Source organism: Saccostrea echinata, unplaced genomic scaffold (genome assembly GCF_033153115.1).
Source record: "Saccostrea echinata isolate AGI-Se365-2 ecotype Australia unplaced genomic scaffold, CSIRO_AGI_Sech_v1 ptg000009l, whole genome shotgun sequence".
NCBI classification, from domain to species: Eukaryota; Metazoa; Mollusca; class Bivalvia; order Ostreida; family Ostreidae; genus Saccostrea; species Saccostrea echinata.
Window position 1 is genome coordinate 51,605,482 of NW_026889758.1, and position 24,135 is coordinate 51,629,616.

At 33.5% G+C, this 24,135-nt stretch overlaps 1 protein-coding gene across 2 annotated transcripts in view; it reads right to left on the reverse strand.

The window, feature by feature from the left end:
* The window catches only part of LOC133183070 (E3 ubiquitin-protein ligase TRIM9-like), a 33,371-nt gene extending 9,315 nt beyond the window's left edge, over positions 1 to 24,056 (reverse strand). Inside the window, exons 1-5 of one of the 2 annotated variants that reach the window (XM_061318005.1) lie at positions 23,268 to 24,056; positions 18,915 to 19,010; positions 16,022 to 16,255; positions 9,413 to 9,569; positions 5,331 to 5,470 (exon numbers count right to left, since the gene is read on the reverse strand). In XM_061318005.1, coding sequence (XP_061173989.1) covers positions 5,331 to 5,470; positions 9,413 to 9,569; positions 16,022 to 16,255; positions 18,915 to 19,010; positions 23,268 to 24,056 — 1,416 coding nt within the window. Of the gene's footprint in view, positions 1 to 5,330; positions 5,471 to 9,340; positions 9,570 to 16,021; positions 16,256 to 18,914; positions 19,011 to 23,267 lie in introns of both variants that reach the window. The other variant, XM_061318004.1, reaches the window with a different exon arrangement.
* Between the last annotated feature and the right edge of the window lie 79 nt (positions 24,057 to 24,135).

Consider the following 24,135-nt stretch of genomic DNA (forward strand, 5'->3'; position numbering starts at 1 on the left):
GAATCTTTCAGTCATGTTTTACTTTGATCTGAAGCAAATTTAAGCATTATCAAGCCAACCAGAAACCTTTAATTAACCAGTTTTAATCAATTCAATTTGAAAAATGTGCATCTGTATCCCATATTTATCATCAATATACACTGTATCAGCAAGGCTCAGAGAGGTATTTTTGTCTCTTATAATACCAGGACTTCCAGGAAGCCAACAGATTAAAATGTCTCAGTTGAAAATGGGAAATTCTAAGAGAATATCCAATATTGTAACTAGTGTATTGTTGAAAAGCATCATATCATGGAGCCAATTCTCTTTCAGAATGACTTCCTCAATCATGCTGATATTTGGCTAAAAAATATCCACAGTTGTTTTCTGCCAAGTGTTTGTGACTTTAAAGCCCCCCTCCCCCAATATACCCAACATAAAGAATATTGTATGTATTATGAGGGTATACTGTACATGCATGTGCAAAAAAATCAATTGAATGTATGCGAATCTGTGCTACTTTAATGAGCATATACCTTTGAAGTTATTATTAAACAGAAATTGAGCAAAATTATTTTGTAAAGCCTTATTGATTCAGTTAAATTAATTTGATTTGATTGCAAAACACTCAATGAGCTCTCCATTCATATTCAGTTTTTCTTGATTTTCTCCACTTTTCTTGCCAAGAAAAGAATTCTTTTATGAATAACTCTGTAGCCTGTAATACATGCATATCTCTTACAATATCTCAATTACTTGCATTCATGTTTTGCAAAGCTTTTTTTTTTCCAAATTAGACCCTTTCATAATTCTTAACCAGTTAATTATCTTTGACTATGAATAAAAATCATGAACTAAAACTTGGCTCCTATGTTTGTTTTATATTTTTAAAATACAAAGTAGTAGTGCACTTTTCAATACAAGATTAAGCTTTAATGTCTGGGACTTGTGAGACATTGTTTTAAAATACATCATTTTCAATTAACACAACAGGCATACTTTAAGTCTTTTTAATCCCACTGTGCTAAAATTTCACAATTTGTTACAAGGGTACCGAAAGCGATGGTTTTTATTTCACTCTATATAAAGATGAACTTCGATCTCTCGAACACTGATATCTGAAATATCAAGAATATGTTGAAATGTTTTGGAAGTCCCAAACCCTTTTTCTTTAAGTATTTTACCCTGGATATCTCGAACCCTGGGTTATCTCGGAAGTTTTTTCTCGGTCCCATTGAGTTTGAGATATAATGAGATTTGACTGTATCCTATTTAAGTGAGACAGATACTTCATTGTGTGATCTGAAAATCTTATTTACTATGGGTTTAACTAGCAGGAAAATGATAAATCATGAACATAGTGAAATTAAAACCATTGTATAAGTTTCCTTATCTACAGTACACATGCATACTGTCAAAACTGCATTCACACTATCTAAGGGAATTTGCATATATGACAGTTGGTCTTATAATACGGTTGAACATTGTTAATCCAGATGTTTCACTTTCGAATGAAATCTGTGGGGAACAATTTATATATACCAAGTATGTTTCAGTAATCCAGATGCTTTGTTAATCCAGATAACAAGTGTCCAGATAAATGAGGCTCGACTGTACAGAGAATCATGAACCGAGATAATTTTGAGATAATTGTCTTGGATAATTAATGTGCTTAAATGGGAAAGGTCTATTAGAAAAATAGTAAATGGTAGCAAACAAATCTGCTTTAATTAAATGTTAAAGGCAAAATATTTGCATCTTTAAATTAGTATTATATGTTTGTACATATTATATAATAAAGAACTAATAACAACAAACATCACAATTTACAAGACATTAATAAAGAGATGTAAACCAATCATGCTAATGGTTGATAACAATATGTACTGTATAAGCAGAATTTTTAGCAAGGGTTTAATTTTGGCATTATTAGCAAGGATTCTGAGATCGCTAAAATTGAATATTGCTAACAATTTATTACATATGGATTGCAATAGCTATCTCTTTTGACATTATAAAATTGTTAAAATAACATCTTGCTAAAAATATTTACATTTCTGAAGGATAAATCGCTAAATTTGCGTCTCAATCGCTAAAATTTCCACTTACACGATGGTATTTATGTAAGGAAAATCTTTGGAGGAATTTTTCAAGGTTGAATGGATACTAGTAGAAACATTCATAGCAAATATAATTATTTCATTCTCACGAATGAAAAAAGGGTCTAGCTTATTCTCAATACCGCCTTTCTATTTTATCCTTTTTTGAACTCATTTTTATTTGTTCTTGTAATGTCAGCTACCTCAATACAAAGGAATGGATGACCATTAATTTTAGTTTCCCTTGGGATTCTATAGTCTAGACAATTCACCAACAATCTTAACTTGTCACATCAAGTTGACACACTGTTTCTCACTTCCAAATTCAATCAGAGCAGATTCTGTATAATTCTCAATAATGTCAGCAGCAACTGGACAGCCACCTTTTATCAAATGAAGATTAGTGCTCTAGGATCAATAAGGGCATTACAGAGCAATGTGGGGGCTTAGTTGGTTTATCCATTTTCTTTTACAAAAATGCCTTGTTCTAAAAAAAAAAAAAAAAAAAAAAAAAAAAAAAAAAAAATTGTCCTGTTTGTTTAATATGCAAACAAAATTACTGATTTTTAAAGAAATTTCAAAAGGTAAAAGGCAACATACAGTTTAATAATTATGAAAGAAACAAAAAAAAAAAAAAGATTTGCAAAGAAAAGGCTTTTCATCCAAGAGAAATCTTTTAGATTCTGCCTATATCTACTTTGAAAGGAAAATATCCTAGTAATTCGTTGGAAACTAAGAATTGTAAACGCTTGGCCTTAAAGCTAGCTACATGTACTAAGAAATTCAAAACACTGGTAGGGGCATAAACTACACAATAAACTGAGTTATGTTAGCTTTAGTGATACAAATGCCCTGGACAAAAAAGGTTCAGCACTCTGATTGATTGCATCTATGGGATTTCCCTTTTTAATATTTCATAGCGTGCAGATATTACATTACTTTAGCATTTCACTTTAATGGAAATAAAAGATGAAAGCAATGAGTCGTGACACCTCGAGCAACAGCATAATAGCCACTAATAGCCAATTGTCCTTGAGGAAAAGAAATGCTCTTTTTTCTACTCTCTTCTCATGTAAATCGGAAGCAGATTAAATGAAAGCTATGAAGATTCTATAATTGTATCAGCTCAGTCTCCTTGCTCATTTTTTGATAAGTGCAATGACAGGCAAAGAATCCCAGTTAATTCTTCTGAAACTTTCGTCAATAGCTTGGAATATGATCTTGTATAAAATCCATACTGGTCATAAACTTATTTCTCATTTTAAGTAATGTAATTGTCAAGGGCAAGAAATAAAATGGGAAATGAAAAAGCAAGGAGATGTACGCTCTAATTTGACTGACAATAAAATTTTACAATTACCTTATCCTCCTATTATGGAAATATGCAAGAGCAACTTTTTGTCGGAACAAACTTTGTCACGTTTCATTAGTAAACAAAGTCATTAACGGCAACAGTTATGATATTTGTGAATCATCGTGCTGCATATTTCCATTTTTGAGCAAAAACAGAAATCCCTGACTCACGGGAGTTAATTTCATTATTCCCCATATGAATAGATTCTATGTTTACTTTATCGTATTTCCCAGTTTAATATTGTTACATTTATTTGAAAATATTTGACTCACTTTCCTGCTAATATTTATTTTGTGCATTTCCCCTTATTTGAGACATGAATGTCATATAAAATCCCTGAAGGCTTCTGCTTGATTTAAAAGTTTTAATTAGATTTATTAGTACATGCACTGTACTCTGTTGTCCTTTTTTTTAATAATTACAATCATACAGCAATCTCTGCTTCCTCTAAGAGTTAACTTTCAAAACCTAACATAAAGAAACAAGATGTGTTTGTGACACACTGATGCCACTGTTTGGCAGCTCATGTCTAAGGTTAAAGTTTTTCAAATGTAGGCCAAACTCCAAGGTCAAGAGATCAGAAATGTTGGTACCCAAAGAATGACCTTGTTAAAGGGAATAACACATAAATAGTTCAAATTCAAAGGTCAAGAGGTCAAATATATTAGTACCTAATAAAAGGTCTTATCACAAGGAATACACATATGAACATGATGAACATGAAAGCTCAAGCATCAACCGTTCTCAAGTTATGGGTCTTAGCAGAGAAACAGGCAGCTGGACAGACCAAAAACTATATGCCCCAAAATCTTCAATGATGGGGCATAAAAAACAAAACCAAGGAAGGTCATTTAGGATTAATGTGACAAAGAAAAGGTCTCAATAAGGCTTATCTGTGGTCCCCTGTTACTCATCAAATTTCGAACATTTATCAAAGGCCTTAAAAATTAAATTTTATTATCAACTAATATCTTTATTATTGGAGTCATCATCTAAAAATGTCAAACAACAGATATAGGCACCATACGAATTGCGTGTTGAAGGTAGGGTCCTTTGATTTTCATGAATATCAAAAGAAATCAATGACAGGTGCACACTTTGAAGTTTTCGTAAACACCGAGCACAGGTTTGTTCAGAGTCGAGTTCGAAATATAATGTGTATATTATATGTATAAAGGTTTAGTGAAAATATCTTTGTTGAACAACCTTGTGCTCTATGTTTTCTAATTAAAAGTATTGTGATTTTGAATCTCTTCGCTGACTTCATTTACATGCGATTAACCTCTTTATGACCTGTTTAGAATCATAACAAGTCACATGGATTGTATCGTTACGGGTAAATGCCCCCGGTAAACGTGCTAGCTCTTAGTTGAAACGAACTCAGTTTTATATCGGTCAGCATGGATTTGTTTGGCTCATCTTGTTATAGTCTTTTATTGCCATAGTTTTGTACACAGGAAATTGCATTTGTAGTTGATTGTAAATCTTGAACATATAATTTGTCTTTGAAAGAAAAAAATATCATATCAAGAATTTTCTTTTTATAGTATCTAATCTAAATGTCTCCGCCCATTTCAATGTAATAGGAGAAATCGTAGTCTGATCGGGGGAAAATGTTCCGGCATTTTTAGGTGCAATAGTTGTTAAAAATATGATCATGTTTTTGATATGTTTAATTATTCATTATAAATACACTATGCTTTGATTAGAAAGACTTCATTATACACAATGAAAACAAAGTACCATATGCTAATATTTAATCGGAAAACTAAGTGTGTAAAAAGGGGCCACGCTACTATACTTAAGTAGAATACTCCTTTAAACAACAATGTTTTGTATGAATCCTTTAATGTTCATGATGGAGATGTTTGTAATTCTTGAGACTCTGAGTGTCTTACCCTAAAATCTCCTCCACAACCATCATCTAATTCCAGGCTGTAGTTTTCTACCACATTTCCCATGTGTGGTTGCCACGCGATGGTCACACTGTTATTCTCAGCACTACAGTCCTCTGGTACAATTCTTGGTTTACCAGGAGCTGAAAAACAAAAATTTCATCTTGTAACAAAGTTTATTTTTTGGCTAAGTTCATATTTTGTTCCAAAACATTTTATTCACAGTCACTTTTAATTAAAGCTCTGATCATAGTGGATGAAAAAAGATAGATTTTAATTAAGAGGAAGTGAAAGGAAAGAGATCTCAAGTCAATTTTCTGCCAGTAGCAGTCAGCAAGTCTGAACTATAAAATTTCAAATGTACGGTGCTAAGCTTCTAAAAATTCTACATTCATTTGTAAAAATCATCACTTCTAATTTCTGCCATTCTTCTTACATCACAAGTAATCATGTCAACATCTTTTTTAGGTCTTGATAGTGTTATTTTGGCATCCTCTAAGTTATATAAAATTTACCCAGTCACCTTTTCTCTGGTTGCATTTTTAAACCAATAAATCTTTTCTTCTTATTTTTAGCTATTTCATAAATGCTGTATTTTAAAAATAGGAAAGTTATTTTCATATAAAAAGCATACAAAAAATGTGCAGATTTCATAATGGCTCAGTAAATCAAACCAACAAACCATGTATTTGCAAAGCCTTGTCCGGAAGAAGCAAATTATTGAAAACCCACAAAGGTATAAAATCATTAAAACAACATCACAGAATTATGTCTTTCTAAAAAATTGGCATCATCTTGGTATAATTTTTCAAAATTATTTTGATAACGATCTTGCACACATAATGATATATGTTAATAAACACAAAGCCCCACAGACAAGAACCATTTGGAATCTCCCTCTGAAAAATCAACAGAAAACTTGACAGTAGAGCAGGAACTTATTTTTCCAGAGTTGTTTTGTGGCTTTATTTGAGCTTTCTGAGCTGTCAACATTGCCTGATGCTATCCTCCTCTGAGGTTACTGATAATCTCAGCCGAGTGACAGGTGATTACCAGCAGCTGGTCAGCTCCAAGATAAATCACACTCACACTATATGAACATGCATGGACATTTTCTTATCTGTTTATTCTTTATGCATTTAATATATTTTTTTTTATCTTCTATTAATATCATCTGGAAAACATCTTGATAGTATCTAATTCAAAGAAAAAAAATTTGGTATATATCCCTTTACATCAAACTTCCATAATGCATATGACAAATAACTTTATGATAGAAATATAGAATTACCGGTATGATTTTGTGTAATATCATGTATTTATCAAGGTGTAAAGCTCAAATTTTTCATATAATATAAAGCTAAGTGTACACAGATATTACCGGTATATTTATCTCTATAGTTTCAGCTAGGCTGTTATCATGTTTATTTCAAGTACTTTGAATGTAAGAGATGCACAAGACATCTATTGACTTTTCCTTTTGATGATATAAATGGTATTAAAACAATGGACAGTATTGGTATCAAAAGTGAAAATGGACACATTTCTCTGGTGAAATCATATCTTACAGCTGAACAATTTTGACGATTTTCAAACTTAACCTGATTTTCAAATTTAACCTAATTGGAAGATAGAACACTAACCCAGACCTATTTATAACAAAATGACATAGGAGGAATCCTCAAGAGAAATTTGCAGTCTGTGGTTTCTGTCAAACTAACCAAGAACTGTGTCAATCCAAGTCCCCCTGGTGTTTGCCATATATGTATAAATGCCAGACGTCAATATTTATAAGTAATCTGTACACTTGTACTCCTTATCGACATTCTGCATCTTGTTCCCAAGGTATCATTAACTATATTTGTTCAGTGCAGGATCTATTTAAAGGTTGTTCATCTGCTTCAAGAGATACATCCCACTTATCTTAATTAATCCAAAGAGATATCAAAGATGTTAATTACCATCTCTAACTATCTCTTATGTGTTATAAAAGCTTTGTCTATAATTACTGAAGTAAAACACATATAGCATCAGAGCGCATCAATGCATGCAGCTTCCTAACCATGACACCATTCAGAAATATAAACGGGGGATAAGAAACAAAACATGGAGAAAGAATTTCATCTGTACTTTATTAACATGCATCTGAAACAAAATGGTTGTGTTACAATCAGTTAATGATCTAGCTAAGTAAACTTGCGGCAGGTTTATCTATTCCTAAAAACTCTCAACTCTTAGGCTTGTATCATGTCTAATTTGCAATTGAGTAAATAGATCCCATGCAGTGCATTGTCACTCTTCTGTTGTTAGAGAATCTGGCGCTATGCAGGATTCATACACCAATGTCTTACTTTTATTATGGGTTCAAAAAAAAGGAAAAATCAGAACAAAGTTAGAGGTGATGGAGGCAAACTCAGGTGACAAAGATGCAAGGCAGACAACATTTTCCTCCTTTTTACTTACCCACACCCCCTGTGCACCAAATCAAAGGAAAAAAGTCAGAAAATTAGCATGAAAGACATAGAGATAGAAATTTCTATCATACTTACTGCAACCTGACTAAATTACATTGCTACACTTACAGCAAGAGAAATACAACCTCCTCAGAAGTTATATTAAGAGGCACATCTTTGAACCCTTTACAAGTTACACTATTCATGAATATGGTATGAAAAAATTTTCTTCTGAAGTGCTTGGATAAAGATAGTATTGATGAAGTTTTTTCCCTCTCTGAACAACCCAATGTCTTTTGAGAGGGCCCCCCTCATCCCGTTGTCGTCTGCCGCCCATTCTTCCTATTTAATGCTATCTCATCCTCCTCCCGATGTGCTAAATCCTGCTGATTAAAGTCTTTTATGTAGATGATTGTTTTAATGATGTTGATAAGTAGTATAATTTGTTATATCTAATATGACTTCATCCCACTCAATGTCTAGGAGATCAGTCTAATTACATAAGCTTTGTGTACACTGCTTCCCTTTGCTTTTCATCATCTTTTTGGATCCTTTCTAAGAAAACCTATACACTTCAGAAGTTCATAACTTGGGGGTGCTTAGCACTATGCTGTTCCATTCTGAAAAAATAATCTAAGCCTTTTATATGTCCTATTCAAAACAACATATGTCCAAAAATTAGCCCAAGTTAGATTTATTTAATCTCAGATTAATACCTGTACTTTTTTCAATATATTTTTCCTTAACCTAAAAGCACTGCATTTCAGTGTTACTTGGTTCATCTAATAAAAAAAAAAAACATGATTCTCATTAATTGGCATCATTGTGAAAATATTCTTCAGACATTTTTTTATCATAAAAATGATAAAGAAGCTCGTAAAAATGGAAATCTGCTTGACCTGTGAGCTGTGCCACACATGATTTAGTCGAGATGGGGTCTGGAATATTACCCATATTATCATGTGTATGGAATGCTTCAACTCACACTTACTCGGTTCTGTTTTGTAGCAGGTGATATTAAGTACACAGATACATGTAGGTTTATTTGAGGGACATGTTCTTCACCAAGATAGATATACAAACTTGCTGGGTTTTTTTTTTTATTTTCTTTTTTTCCCCCTAAAGCATTTAGATCCTTAAGAGCACAAGCTGCACTTTTATAAATGAAGCCCAGTCTGTGAAGCTTATAAAACTGTCACATGTCTAACTATGGTATTGCTCGAATTTCTTCTCTGAGGGATAAATGACATTGCACAAAGGGACTTGCTCTAATTTCGTCAGCTGCTAGGTCATAAAATAGATATATTCTGAAGAAAAAAAAACCCACAAAATTGATTTCTACATTTTCACATGAACCACCACAAGGAAAAATTCCAAATGTCGCCATGTACTTAAAGTGTAAGGATTTTTTCTGTAAGTTTTATTACCTTATACTCAAATGGTCAATTAAAAATTGTTTTAAAAATACAGGTTAATTGTTAATCATGCATTTTTCAAACAGTTTCAAAATACTTACTCTGAGTATACATTATGTATTAAAGACAAAAAATGAGTACTCACTTTCATAGTGAGCTAGATCAGACCGCCATCGCCACAAAAGATTAGAAAACTTTGAGAGCACGGCTGCTGTACCTTTCAGTTGAAAAAAGTTCATAGTTTGGATAGCATGAAGGGTAGGGCCAGTATCCAAGGTCAAGTCTATCTCCGTGGCGATGCGCGGGGTCAGCTCCATGTCTTTGTTGAAGTTCTGGTCGGCTGTGGACACTCGGCTGATGAGACCACTGGATACCTGAATGCGAGAACAAATTTAATTATAAACATTCACGATGATGAGTCAGATTTATTTGTGATATAAAATGCTCATGACAAAGTCCATTTCAGATTTTTATGCAATACACTGACCTGGAATGATGATTTGTTCTTGACATTATTTCTGAATTAAACAGATATCTGTACAATTTACACTTGAAGACAGACAGATAAAACAATTTAAACTTCCAGACAGACAGATGATAGATCAAAATCAAGTTATTTCCAAGTCCCTTGATTATGGGGATTTAGGGGAGAACTCCATTAAGCATACAATTGAGATGCCCTGGACTTGAATTTTTACAAAAGAGTGCCTTGTTTTTAAAGTACCCATCAGTATGAATATAATCAGAGTTGTTAAACTGGGGACTGGTTGGTGGGACTACTTATTGAACATCACAATCACTAATCAGTTACTCTGAAAAAAAAAACCCAGCTTTCTTTCAACTAACTGCAATAATTCTGTGTATACATCCACCAAATGTCTTAACTCCTTTGTTTTGAAGCTATGTTCAGTTTCTAAAAATATTAAAAATACCCCTCCCCCCTTCAAAAAAATGTGAATTTCTGTTTTTTTTTAACCAGTGTAACCAAGTATAGACATTTTATAAATGGATCTTCTGACAAGTACCCAGTTAACCAGGTACTCACTGACAACCCTTATAAGAACATTTGTGAAGGCCTCTTCTTCATTAGCTTAATACTGTAAACCTTAGACAGGTAAAAATGCATGGAGAATATAGGGGATTTTCTTTCACTTGGATGTAAAATCCTCTCAGAAGCTCTGTGTCTGGTGATTTATGGTCAGTTACTGTGTGCCTTAGGTCACTTAGGATGGGTGTAATATCAACAGGTTCATCAGCTATCTTTCACATCTGTCATCTAATGACAGCACACATCAACAGATTAGAGAGAGAGAGAGAGAGAGAGAGAGAGAGATACCAGTGACAAATGCTACACCAATTTTCCAACATCCTCTCCTTCCTCAGTCAAATGTTATACTTTAAACACAATACTAATTACACAGTAATCTTCTGTTTGTAAGAATTTTACAGATCAGCAAATTTTTCCCCAATATCAAGCCTGGGAAAATATGCTTCAAGCACAAATTTATTACTTCTTCATTATTTTCCTATTTATTAACAGATAAAAGACCTTTCAATATATTTACTAGAAAAAAAAACACAATCATCTCTGAGAGACATGGGAACCCATCCTAACACTCTCCTTTGACTTTCTATATTGCATCAAATAGACTCTTAATTTGTAGATGAATTTCTTGCCAAAATTGTGATGAAAAGCAAACATTATCCACGTCTTTCATCTCTGTATTAATATCGATTTTAATTACTATTTGTCTGTAAATCATAGCATCTTATCCAACTTGTCTACAAATCCACTGCCTTGTAGATACCGGCATTAAAGTATGTAAACTTTATCTATGGGGAAAACTCTACTCGTAAGTGCCATTCATCCATAATTCATGAGATTCTGCCGAGGAACAGTTGATAGTGGTCACACAAAGTAACTCCTGTTTAGATAAAAACTTTATCAACCTCCTGAAATCTATTTTAATCTTTTTCAATGACCCATCTCTAATCACCTTCCAATCAATGATAATGCTGGGGAAATCTGTAACAATATAATGCTTGTGGTAAATGGTGTGGAAACCTACCACTATAAATGACCTCAAGCATATTAATGATCTTGATTATTGTGGGGGGTCATGAGAAGTTTTTGTTTATAGAGAAAACTTCAATGGAGACTGAGAGGAACCTATTCTAATGAGCTTAAGTAATTAATGCATCCTCATTCATGACTGATGAATCCTTTTAATAATAGTCTCTCTGCATCACAAATTAAGCAAACCAGAAAAAAATCCAACTCAGTTGCAGCCCACAGGGATTAGATTTCTGAAATGAAAATGCAGCCTTTGTGGTGTTACTATAATGAATAAAGAATCAAATAACCCTAATTGCATGAACAAACACAAGTCCCATGAATTCTGAATTCCAATTTCATAGTTGTTTCTTCACTTTTAAGTCATTTGCCCATCTTTCATATTACCACATTGTGTGTGACATGAGATACTAAGTCAGATGGCAGAATCGGATATGGCATTACCATATTTAACTCATCTGTGTTTGAAATAGTAATTTTTTTGTCCAAGAAAAACTGATAACTTCCTCTTGGATACGTTTGGCTTCAGTGTGAAATATGACAATCATCAGGGAGGGATTATTTGAACATTAATAGAACTCTGGAGCCTTTAATCCCACTGGGAGAGCATGCCATATCTAGAAAATGTAGCTCCATTACAAGAAATCTTTCTTCTGCAGCAGCTCTCATTCTGATTTACAATACAGGTGAAGAGTGGCTTCAGGAGTCAGAGAGAGCTGTATTGTCAGTAATGGTATCAGAACTATGTATGTCATCCTGCAGAATAGATACAAATGATTCCTACTTATTTTGAACTCGTGTGTCACAAAACATGATTATATATATACATGTATATAAATCTTCAATTCAGAATCTCTATTGTCAGGGACTGATTTACAAGTCTCTTAGATCCCTGATCATCCCTGATTATATTTTACTATTTTAGCTGAAATAAACCAAAACACTGTGACAGTAACAAGTGTACCATCACAATACCATCCATAAGTGTTTCTCATTATTCTGATTGTCTTAGAAGAGATAATTATCATACATCCACAAGGTTTAACTCTCAAGTTGAATAATAAGATGACTAACAAGTAATACATGTACACTGAATTAAAAAATCTATTGCTTTTTTCTCTGTTATCAAATAATTGAAACCAGATATTCTAGTTAGCTGTGCTGTCATTAAAGTATTGATAAAGGTTTGCATTTTGTTATTAATAAAGCAGAGAAATAGCACTGTCTTGAACAACTGCTTCCTGTCAGTTCTGTTATTCCTTTTTTTTTTTTAACAAATGTGACAATAATATTGACTACAAGACAAATTCTCCAGTAATGCAAACAGCCAAAGAAAAAAAACAGCTACTAAAACATGCCCCCCAAAAAATCAATGGGCAAAAAGTTTCATTAGGACTCCTAAAAAAACCACTGTAGCACAAAAAAGAGAAAAAGGTCTGACAAAGAACAAAGTGAGATGTCACTGCCAGAGGATTTGATTCCTGAAAAATTCTGATTCATTGTGTGAAATGGCTTTAATTATGTCCCCATTATTGGGAGGAATTCTTTCTTTGATTATAACATCAGTCAGACCTTACTTTGTGGTAATAAAGTGTCATCTGTCCTCCCTATATAAGAATTTCCTCCATCTTAATATTGATGACTCCATTAAAAAAAAGACAATAAAGAAACCCTCTGAGAATCTACTCAAGACATTCATAGTATAAGGAAGCCATATTGAAACACAATCAAAGATGGGTTCCCTGGTCACAAGCAATTCGTCAGCATTTCTGACATAATTGTCAAAGATTTCCAAAGTTAATCTGCCCTAACACAGAATCTTTTATTTATGTGTAACCAATGATGTATCCATGCTCATTTGCATTCCCATTTATCAAGATCAAACTTCTGACCCATGCCAAGAACTATGACCAAGGGTCATCTAAGGCATTAGTGTCTTGAATGCCAGAAACAAAAGTTGTTAGGTATGTCCAGAAATCTTGGATTGAAGTCCTCAGAATTATGTTGAAAGGTATTAACAAACAAAATGTATCATAAATGACAATTTCAGAAAGTACATGTATCCATGAAAAAAAATTTAACATTTTGATTAGTGAAGAGGGGGGATAGAGGGGGGGAGGGGGGTCATGGTATAAATAATGCAATTAGTGACTATACTACTGATTATATCAATCACTTTAATCACTTCAAAAAAGATTATTGATGAATTGTTTACTATGACAACATCAAGTTTACAGCATGTAGAAGAGTTGGGAAGCAAATAGGTGTCAATTTTGGAATAAAAAATAATCATGTATCTTACTGAATAGCTGTAAAGGGGATAAGTATGCCTTTGACAAGATGATTAAAGAGCAGGGTGACCCTGTTTCATATCAGTGATGGTTTGGTACCAAAACGGACTGTTACCACAGAACCATAAGAGAATAGAAGCCCTCTATCAACAATAATATCACAAAGATAGAGTTTCAGGTGCTTCATCATCATGTAATAAACACTGGTGCAAAATGTTCTGTGCAACTGATATTTTCTCAAAGCAAATTGTCATATTATATTTTGGCACCCCACTGGGCCAACCTACAGTCATTTATCATTAGAAGTGCATAAAAGGCAGGTATTTCTTTTAAGTAAATTTTCAAAAAAATAAGCCCTCCCAAACAAGAAAATATGTTCTTGACAAACAAAAATAAAAAGTTATTTGTTGATATATTTATATGATGGCATCAGAGTTTCTAAATAGCCAATATGATTTATGGTACATATGACTTCTCAGGGTAAAAAATTTGATCCCATCTGAAGGGAATTCTCTATTCATTCTCAAAGTTCAGCAATCTTTTTTTTTTCCTCCACAAGGGCTGATTGGAACAGATTTATTACACATCAATCACAGGCAGAAACTGCTGATATGTAAATATCTACTAACAACGGAGATTAATTCCGAAAAGAATTTGTCAGGAATAGAGTATCAGCCACAGGAAACAGAATCGCAGATCAATTTCTTTCCTCTCCTTTCTCATCTGTACATCTTTAATTTTCTAAAGGAAATCCGTTGTATAACCCCTTACAAATAAACAGACAATCCCCTCCTCATCTCAAGGTACAATGACTACCATGTTTTCGTTTTTTTTTTTCTTTTTAAAGACCTCCCACGTCTTGCAACATGACTTTGGGGAGGGGGAAAAGAGAATAAGTCTAATTTTATCTCCTAAATTCTGAGCACTGTAAAATAATTTCTGACAGAGGTGTATGGTATATAGACAATTGTGGCACTAGCCAACAGTAAATCTTACCAACTGTGTGCAATTTTTTGTTAACCATATGTAGATAATGAGACAACGGGGATCAGAAACGCCCCTCCTGGACCAAATTATCCAAACTTTACTTCCGTATCAGTAGTAAATCATACAGCTATGCGCTAACTAGGGAATCTTTGGGATTACTGGCTCTCTTTCTTTCAACTGCTCCCTTACTTCCAAAGTAGTAACATATTGAATGTACTAGGCAAAATTAAATAATAATAAAAGTAATGGATGTCCAATTACATATTGTCTTTGTAGTCATGGTTATCATAACTCTTGATCTGCATATAACACTGATATGCTTAATAACTAATGATCCGTATCATGTACCTGCTTGTAAGAATGTGATATTAAGCAGATATCTATGTTCCCTGCAGCCAATGTGTGTCATAGTAACATTTACATTGACAGCCATACTGCAGTTAGACAATGGATAAAACAAATTGGTTATGATTCATAACAGACAAAAAACCTGCTTGTTCACAGTAAATGTGTTTGTATTTACACACATCACAGGGAGCAAAAATGCCCTGGATGCAAATCAAAATTATAATTAATGGAGAGAAATTGGTATGAGATTAGATATTATTGGGTCTTTGACATGTCCCCTGAACATCAAAGTGTTTCTAATAATTGATTGAGCTTTATGTTGGTTTTGGCTTGATTGAGAACCACTTTAACTCCCTGCTGATTTTTATCTTAAAGATTGATTTTCACTTTAATTATCATAAAACAGAATTATTCACTAAAAATTCCATTGGTTTACTTTCACTAGCTTGTAATCTTGGAATCCGCTCATCAGGATTATGTCTATACTATACACAGGAACCAATGAAGTTGAACAAATAATTTTATTTGCCTCACAGAAAGTAATTAAAAACTGTTTATAGGAACTTTATAGAAACTATCAGTTTGCTCCCAGTCATACATGTAGATGGTCAGCTATGAGTATATTAACAGAATTTAACGCTTAATGTCAAAAAATAAAGAATTATTTATGATTAATTTGAACAATTCTGGACAAAAGTAAAAGGTTACATGAACTACATTTTTTTCTGTTTGAAATAAAGGATATCTGTCAGTGAACTCGGGAAAAAGCTTGTGTAAACCACCAGGAAAGGGTTGGCCCACGTTATCTGATGTCCATACATTTCATAAAAAACTCAATAATAATCCCAACACTCTTGAACTTGACATATGGTAACTTTAGTGCTGCCCTTTCTCATAATTGGAAATCAATTTTAAGGCTAATTGTTAAATTAATAATCAGCTTGAGATCATGATTTATCACTTATTCATTGAATTTCTTCCTCGTGTGGGTGCTTTGTGCTTGGAATAAGGAATTGTTACTAAAATGTATTCACATTTTAGAACAAAAATGTTTTTGGAGAAAGACTTTTACTGTCTTTTAAATTTTAATTTATGACATATTAATTAATTTTTTTTTTATACAGACCTGTAAAAATGAAGCTGGGTCACTTTCTTTTAGGACTTCAATGGAGAAATGCAGTAGCCCTGTGGTGCGCTGTAGCAGTGCGGTGCACTGAGAGGCCTGCTCCTTCAACATGCTGATCTTCAGGTCTCGTTCCTCTGCAACGTGGACCAACAGCTCCTGCTTTCTCTTCTTGATGGCATCAATCAAAGCATCACACTGGGCTGCCACTGTGGCCTCAAAGTCTAAACAGTTCCCCTAGATAAAAATCACATGTGCATATGAAAAAAAATATTTTGATAAAGATAATTTTCATTGCAATAACTCTCTCAATTTTCGCAATTTTTATTGCGCTCAAGAATGTCATAAATCACAGTGTTAAAGCTTAGCACCAGATTTTATTGCATAAATCTGATCTGAAAATATTTCCTGAGTCAGAACTTTTGTTGCTATATGAAAAAAATTTTCATGTTTTCCTCATTTGTTTAAATGGATATGTGAAAAATAAATGTTCCTTGATTTTTATTTTTTTTAGTATTCTTTATATGCCTAAGTTGTAGCATTTCAAATCCAATGATTGAATAATTATATAATCCGACACATAAAATTACTCTCAATTTTTCTCTGTTTCTGCAATAAGAGTACTGATTCTTAGCAACAGAACCTGTGCTCCCTCTGATCTCTTGAAACCTAATTTTTTTTGGATCCAGGAGAGGTTTTTCTTCTACCTGGATTTCATTACAATCCAATTTTTTTGAGTGATAGTAAATAAACAGGGATCTCAGAGTCTGATCACCCCCATCAATAACCCTCCCCTAAGAGTCATCACCCTCCTAACGACCCACAATCCCCCATTACCAGTACAGGTAGTCATTACCGATGGGTGGGCAAGATAAATTGATGAGGGGAGCTAAATAAACAGCTACCTCAGCTAATAAAAAAAATTAGCGTTATTCTTCATTTATTTTCTTAAAAAAAACTAAATGAACAAAACCTGTTGATCCTGCAAAACCAAAAAATTGGATGCATAAAAATTTTCTAGCCTGACAGTTTTGATCCATTTTACTATTTGCTACAAACTGCATAAATAATTCAGATTTTACAAATCTGTACCGATTCCTTGCTAATGCCCCTTTCCTGAAAATCTGACGGGAAATATTGCTGTATAGTACTCTCCATATTTCATTCATGAATTATGAGAGTGATTGTTATTGTAAACTGGCAGGGAATAGCCCACTGAGCATCACCATGGGACCACTCAAGTACAAATGAATAATACAGAAAACGGGGAATAAGACGACCAGGTTATAATATCAGAGTTTAGTTCAATCTGCTCCAGCATTGTTCCTGTCCAATGAGCTAGTAGAACATTTGTGCATGACTGCTAATTATAAAAATAATGCCTTTGAGTCATGTCCACTAATTTTACAGAATCTTCTTACAGGCATCAGAGGAGGCGTAGTATAGTTCCTTGTTTGGATTACTGGTTTAATATTTCAAAGCTTCATCCATTCGTAACCTCATACATTACTGAATTATTTCAAGTGCAAAACAGTCTGAACAAACCATTTTATCATCACCAAATTCATCATAGACATGAAAGAGTCATAGAATACGCTACACAAGTGCAATTGCACTTACTGTTTATATCCTATGCTTTGATATATACATGTATTTCTTTCTTTGAAAAACCTGAACATATCACAGCTATTCTTTGGATTAGCAATATGTCACAAGAGGAAACAAAAGTTTATCATTTATTAATTTGGAAGTTCTTAATGTTTATGAACACTGAACTGTATATTATTCTCTCTATTCTCCTTGCTCTTATTCAGATCCCAATGAATGAACCAACTGCCAAGCAAAAACACAAATACACTTCACCCACAACTTGAGGATTAAAATGTCATCAGATCTCTTTTCTCTTTAAACAAAACAATTAGTTAGCTGGCAGAAAAAAAAGAAACTACAAAAATGTGAAGGATGCGATGATGTAAGAGATAGTGCTAATGCTGTCAGCTGTGTGCATTGTTGTCATGGCTGTGAACGTGTCAGAGCTGCACACAGGATACAAACAGAGACATCACAATGGCATTGAGGGATCCGTTTCAAGTGAAGAGGAGTAAAAGAAGTGTAATGGCTGTGAGTGATAAGAGATCTTCAGTTCCAGGTGTGTAGACAATGATACTGCTGACGAAAGATCTTACGATTTTGCCGACTGATCTTTGAATAAATAATAAATATTTGTTTTTATACATCTTCATTTTTATTTTATTGGGGGGGGGGGGGGGGGGGCTTATCAAATTAATATAACTGATCAAACTTTCCTGAGTGCCAATTTTCAAATGGAAAATGTTCTATAATTTATTTTTATACATAAATTCCTTCAAATCAAATCAATTTTAAGCAATCATCTATCTTTTATCAATTTGTAATGCTTATCACAAATTTCCATCACTCCCTATAAAAGAAAAATCCTTTCTAAAGCCAAAACAAATACTTTCCACATACTCAAAAGCACTGGATCAGATGATGGCACTGAGGTAACATGGTTACAATGTTTAATGAATTGGCAAGGGGACAGGATAATAATTACTCATAAATTTGCACATAAGTTGGTGACTCTGAATCACTTACTGACACCATCTACCCACTAATTAACATGATTGATTTAAGTCAGGTGTTAGATTCAACAACCAAAACAAATGGACCAGCATGCTTCAGAAGCATATACATGTGTATTCAGTTTAAGCATGAAAAACTATTAAGATCATGACTAACTCATTTTCACTGTCGTTTAACGACCAAAGCTAAGTTAGCTTTTATAGGAATTGTTCATGTTCCATGAATATGGCTTTAATTCACTTTTTATATCACTGAAAAGGGTTGCCTATTTATTCCAGCTGGGGGGACTTACATGGACTTGGTCTGTCATGGACTTTAAACTCTGGATGAACTCTGTTCCAACTTTGGCTTTCTCGGACAAAGACTGCAGAATCTGAGAAAGGTCTAGCTACAAAATGAAAAAAAAAGGCATTTATAACGATACTGCTTAAATATATACCTTACTGGCAATAATTTACATTCAATTCATCTAATTTACAATTAACATTTACAGACATAGGATACTCAAAAATATTTGTTATAGAAATTTGTAAAATTGTTTGTAAAGTCTTTATTGTTGCTAAAACATGTTTATTTAAAAAAATTTCATAATAAACCACCCTTATTTTTGCATTCTCCCAAAATCTATACCTTTATAATATTTATATTAAAATTCAAAAAAAAAAAAAAACCCAAAACATGAAAACATTGGATTCTTTGAAAAAAATATACATTTACTATAAATTTATGATAAAACAAATTAATTTGAGTTTTAAGTATAATAAAATACAAGAAGCCATAAAGTTCATGTTTACTCATGTTGGCACTTTCTTCCGATTTTGGGTATCCTATACACTAAGTCTTATGCATTTAAAAAGGCTATGTAGACTTGTATGTTCTATATCGAAAATCTACTACAAAGTTGCAGACTTGCTCAATCAAGAAGTAATTGCATTTCTTTACAGTTATAAAGTGTCAATTTTGTGGATGTTGACTGTCTGTCATAACTAATTAAGATGGCTTCCTGATTAGAGATTGGTCAGTAATTCCAGACAGCTAAGGTAGCCAGAAGTCTGGCGCCAAGAAACCAATGGAATCTTAGTTACCGACACCTAAGCAATGTAATTCATCACTGACCTGTCACTCCAACAATCATTATACTCATTATTAAGCCAACACTTCATAAACCATTAATTAGCATTATTAGACCCAAGGAAAGACAAGAGTGATCTGTTTTTTACCATTTTCTGCTCCATAGAGCAAAAATATTTTGAAGTCTGAAAAAAGAGAGTGTTGAAAAAAGAAGAGAGAATGCAGTGGGGATGAGCTAGGATGTTAGAGCTCCCTTCTGCAACATCAATCATCCTCTAGCTTCCCCTCTATCCAGGGGTTTGTGTAAAACAGAAGGTTTCTGTCAGAACTTCTTACAAATTACCTCCTTTCCTTTGAAGCTCAAGTATAAACAATGTTCGGTCATATGTAATGTGTAAATTTATTTTCAATTAAATAGGTGCTAGTTGCGTAATGCGAGAAGACATCTTGCAAATCACTTTTTTGTCATCACTTATATAAGGAGCTTGATTACTTTTTTTCAGCTTTCTTGAAGAAAATGTGGAGATTAAGAAAATTTATTAAATAGCTTTTTTTAATTATATATCGATATTTGTTAAGTATTGAAGAGAAATATTCTGAAATAGTCACATAATTTATGCCAGAGTCTGAAGATGAAAATTCTGTCTTGCAAGATTTCTGTGAAATTCCAGTACACTTCTTTTAATGATTAACAAGGTTGCACATAATCCTTTGCATCACTGAAAAAGTTTGATAAAAGTTGAAGGTACTTTTTATAGTATGAAAATTTCATATCAATTAGAACAACAGAGGAATATAAAAATTTGTTAAGAAAATTTCTTTTAAAAGATTGACAATGCAAGTGCTATCAACATGTAGCAAACTGCTTTCTATTTCTACAACCAACAACAAAAACAAAAATTAATGAGAAATTCAGTTCTTTCCAAATGTTTCAAATTTACACCCTCATAGAATGTTAATTTGAGCTATTATCTGAACACCCCATCTGCCCGTTTTAAGAGGGAGGGAGAGAGGCTATGCATAATGATTTCCACCATAATGACAAGTCTGCGAACTGCTAGACTCACTGTCAACAAAGAGCCCAGTTTATCAGGCGCCACCAATATTTAAATGTTGCAAACAATAAAATATTGATTGGCCACGCTATTTCCATTCATAATCATGATAAGGGCTACAGAAGAATTACAAGATTTCATTAAATCTGGGACAGTGTTTCACCTATCGCTCTTCTCTAATGATCTGTACATAGTAAGATAAAACTGGACATTAAATTAATACTGCATTTCTGAGGGCAAAAAAAGCTTCATGGATGATGAAAAATCTTCAAAGTACATCAAATAACAGATCAAAGATGATCAGTGATCTTTAATAATCAGAATGATTTTTGTTTTTCATTGTTTCGGGTCACACAGGCACCTGCCCTGACAATGTTATCTCCCCTGCTGAAGTGTCAAACATGGTATGTAGACAAACACAAGGACTGACTCAATATTTGTTCAAGTCAGATTTTTAATTCCTGATAATCTGTAAATATTACTATATGCTTCTTCATTTAAGATATATACTTATCAGATCCTTCCAGATTTTGTTAAAGGGCTGGTAGGAGGATTTCCACTGAAGCCACAGCATGATTTAAAACTTGTTTATTGTTGAATCTCTCGAGACTTCGATGCAATCCAATACTACTAGTGTGTTAGTCACCATTGTTCGTTAAGGGTGTTCAATTATTCAATTTTTTAAAAAAAAGATCAAAAGATCGTTCCTTGTTAGAAAAAATCAATGAAGCAAGAACAAAATGCCAAAGGAAATTTAGAGTAGTTTTTTTTCCCCTTGAACTATTTCTTTAAGAGAGAGAGAATATAATAAGGGACCAAAAAATAGTACTAAGTTTGTTTTTATTTTAATCATTACTTAGAGAAGCCCTAGCTTACTGCTATGTTTACAAGTATCTGACTGAGCATAAGGGCTTCAGCATGTGGCTCCCTGCAGGACTCCTAATGCTGATAGATTTTTTAACACCTCCCTTGCCAAAATTCTCGGCTTACTGTACTAACAGACTAAATAAGTGTGGGATGTATACACATAAAAAGAGCCTGATTCAAATAAGTTAGTAACGAGACCAGATCAAAACCACATCTATCTAATACCATTATTTGTTATGACAAAATTCTATGCTATTATAAAATCCCACCTAACTCAATCCATGGTATTTACTTTGCTTCACAAGCTAATTATTGCATTTCCTAAGAACAATGCCTATTCATTTTCGAGAAGACAATGGGTAATAATTACATTGAACATCCAGCCTCAAGAGCAAACAATAAGATGGTGGATATAACCAGAAAAATGAACTTTTTCTTCAAACAAATCCCAGTATATACTAGAGGAAGTCATTGTGTTCTGTCACTATGCAGGTGATTCACTCAGTACACAGGTAAAAAGACCATTTACAATCAATGCATTCCTAAGTTACTACACAGCCCAAGTAAATCAGCAGAGAAACCCTACAGGTATTGATATTAACAGGATAAAGAGGAAAGAGAAAAATCTGATTATCATGCAGCTGAGAGAAAGACAAAAACAAGGAAATACAGTCTTGTCAATATTTAAAGTTAGAATTTGTATTGAGAGAGAGATTGAGAAAGAGAGAGAGAGAGAGCACTTCATTTAAAGCTACTTGAAAAGTAATTAACACTTGTAACAATAGAACTTTAACACTTTAGGTATGACTCTTTACTTCCATTACTAAGGGTTCTTGAAAATATTATTCCGAGGTATTAATACACCAATTTTTACATAAAGCCATTATTCAAAGGGTCCTTCAGAATGTATTACTCACACGAAATAACACTGTATCAATGTTGCACTCTTCAATAGAATTAATCATTAATTTATTTTACACCATCATTACACCAGTTTTTACTGTCATTAATTTTAAATGACATTAGAAATATTTAGAACCCTGATCAATATATGACCAATACAGAGGGAAGAGCTCTTTGTTTTTCCTTTCTTTGAAAATATGGATAAATTCAAAGCTGAGAACATGTCATTAGTTGCCTATGACAAGCATGCACTCTGTTATTTAAACATTAATCCTACATTTATTGTGCATGTTTCCTGACATTTGTACTAAGTGACTTAGCTATCATAGAGAGCCCATTTGTTCTCACCTTCTTTGGTGCCTATTATTATTTACAACATGCTTTGGATATAGTTACCTTTGACATGACTAATGCCTGGATGGTATAAATTTTTAAATTGTGTGTGGGTGAATTTTTGATTTTAAAATTGATATGTGTAACATTTAATTAATAACTATTATATTTTATAATCAATTAAAATAGAATATCCTTGTTTATATATTCTTTCCTTTGAATCTGTCTCTGCATGGGCATCTTCACAGAAAAAGGGTGGAGATAAATACTTATATTAAATTAAAATATTAAAATAAAAAGTCACCAATATATAACTTGCCAACTTCCTTCAAAAAAGGGAAAGATTCTTGCCTACATACAAATACAAAAGATTCTAGTCTATATATACAAACATGCTGATCTTCTGAGGTCCCAACCTTTTGTGCTTTACACATTGCCCCAATGGCCTGCACATCATGCTGACTGTGTCCTCCCTCATGCTGGCAAGTGCAGCATACAGGTATACCGCATGTCATGCAGTACATGCCGAGTTGTTCCTCTTCATGTTCCAGACAGCGGAGTTCTCTTCCCTTATTGCGGGCCCGCTGCAGGGCTCTCCCCTGTATCGTGTCCAGGAGATTGTGTTTGGCCAGTGGCCCCCTGTCTGGATGGCAACTCTCTTTGCAAGACTGACAGTAAAATACATTGCACTGTTCACACATGACAACTGCTTCTTTTGCTTCATTGTGCTCACACATTTGACAGTTCACATACAGAGTTAGTGGTTTATATTTACTATGACTGAATTTCTCAGCAATGGTCTCCAACACTTTGTTGCATGGGAGTGATTTGTATCCATTTTCATCCAGCAAAATAATTTTCTTACACACAGGGCATTTAATTCCATAAGAATTTTGAGTGAATTGCACAGTTTGATAAATATTTGCGATACTAGGTGTTCCTATATAACTACTTGGACGACTGTTACATACGACACCACTGTCTGTTTCACTTAAAATACTAATTTTATCGATGTCAGGAAAATCTTTTAAATCACCTTCTCCGGGGGTAGAGGAACATCCACCTTCTTCTAACTGCGTTAAAAAAGTTTGCGACGATTCTTGAATATTTGAAGCACATGAAGCACAAATAGAATGAGAACACGGTAATAAAAGCGGATTACAATAGAACTGCAAGCACATGGGACACTTAAGTTCCCCCTCCATCCTGCCCCGTCGCTCGCTCACCTGTACAATGTTTTGAAAGCCAGCGCTATTCTTGTCATGCTTCGGGAAAATCGGAAAG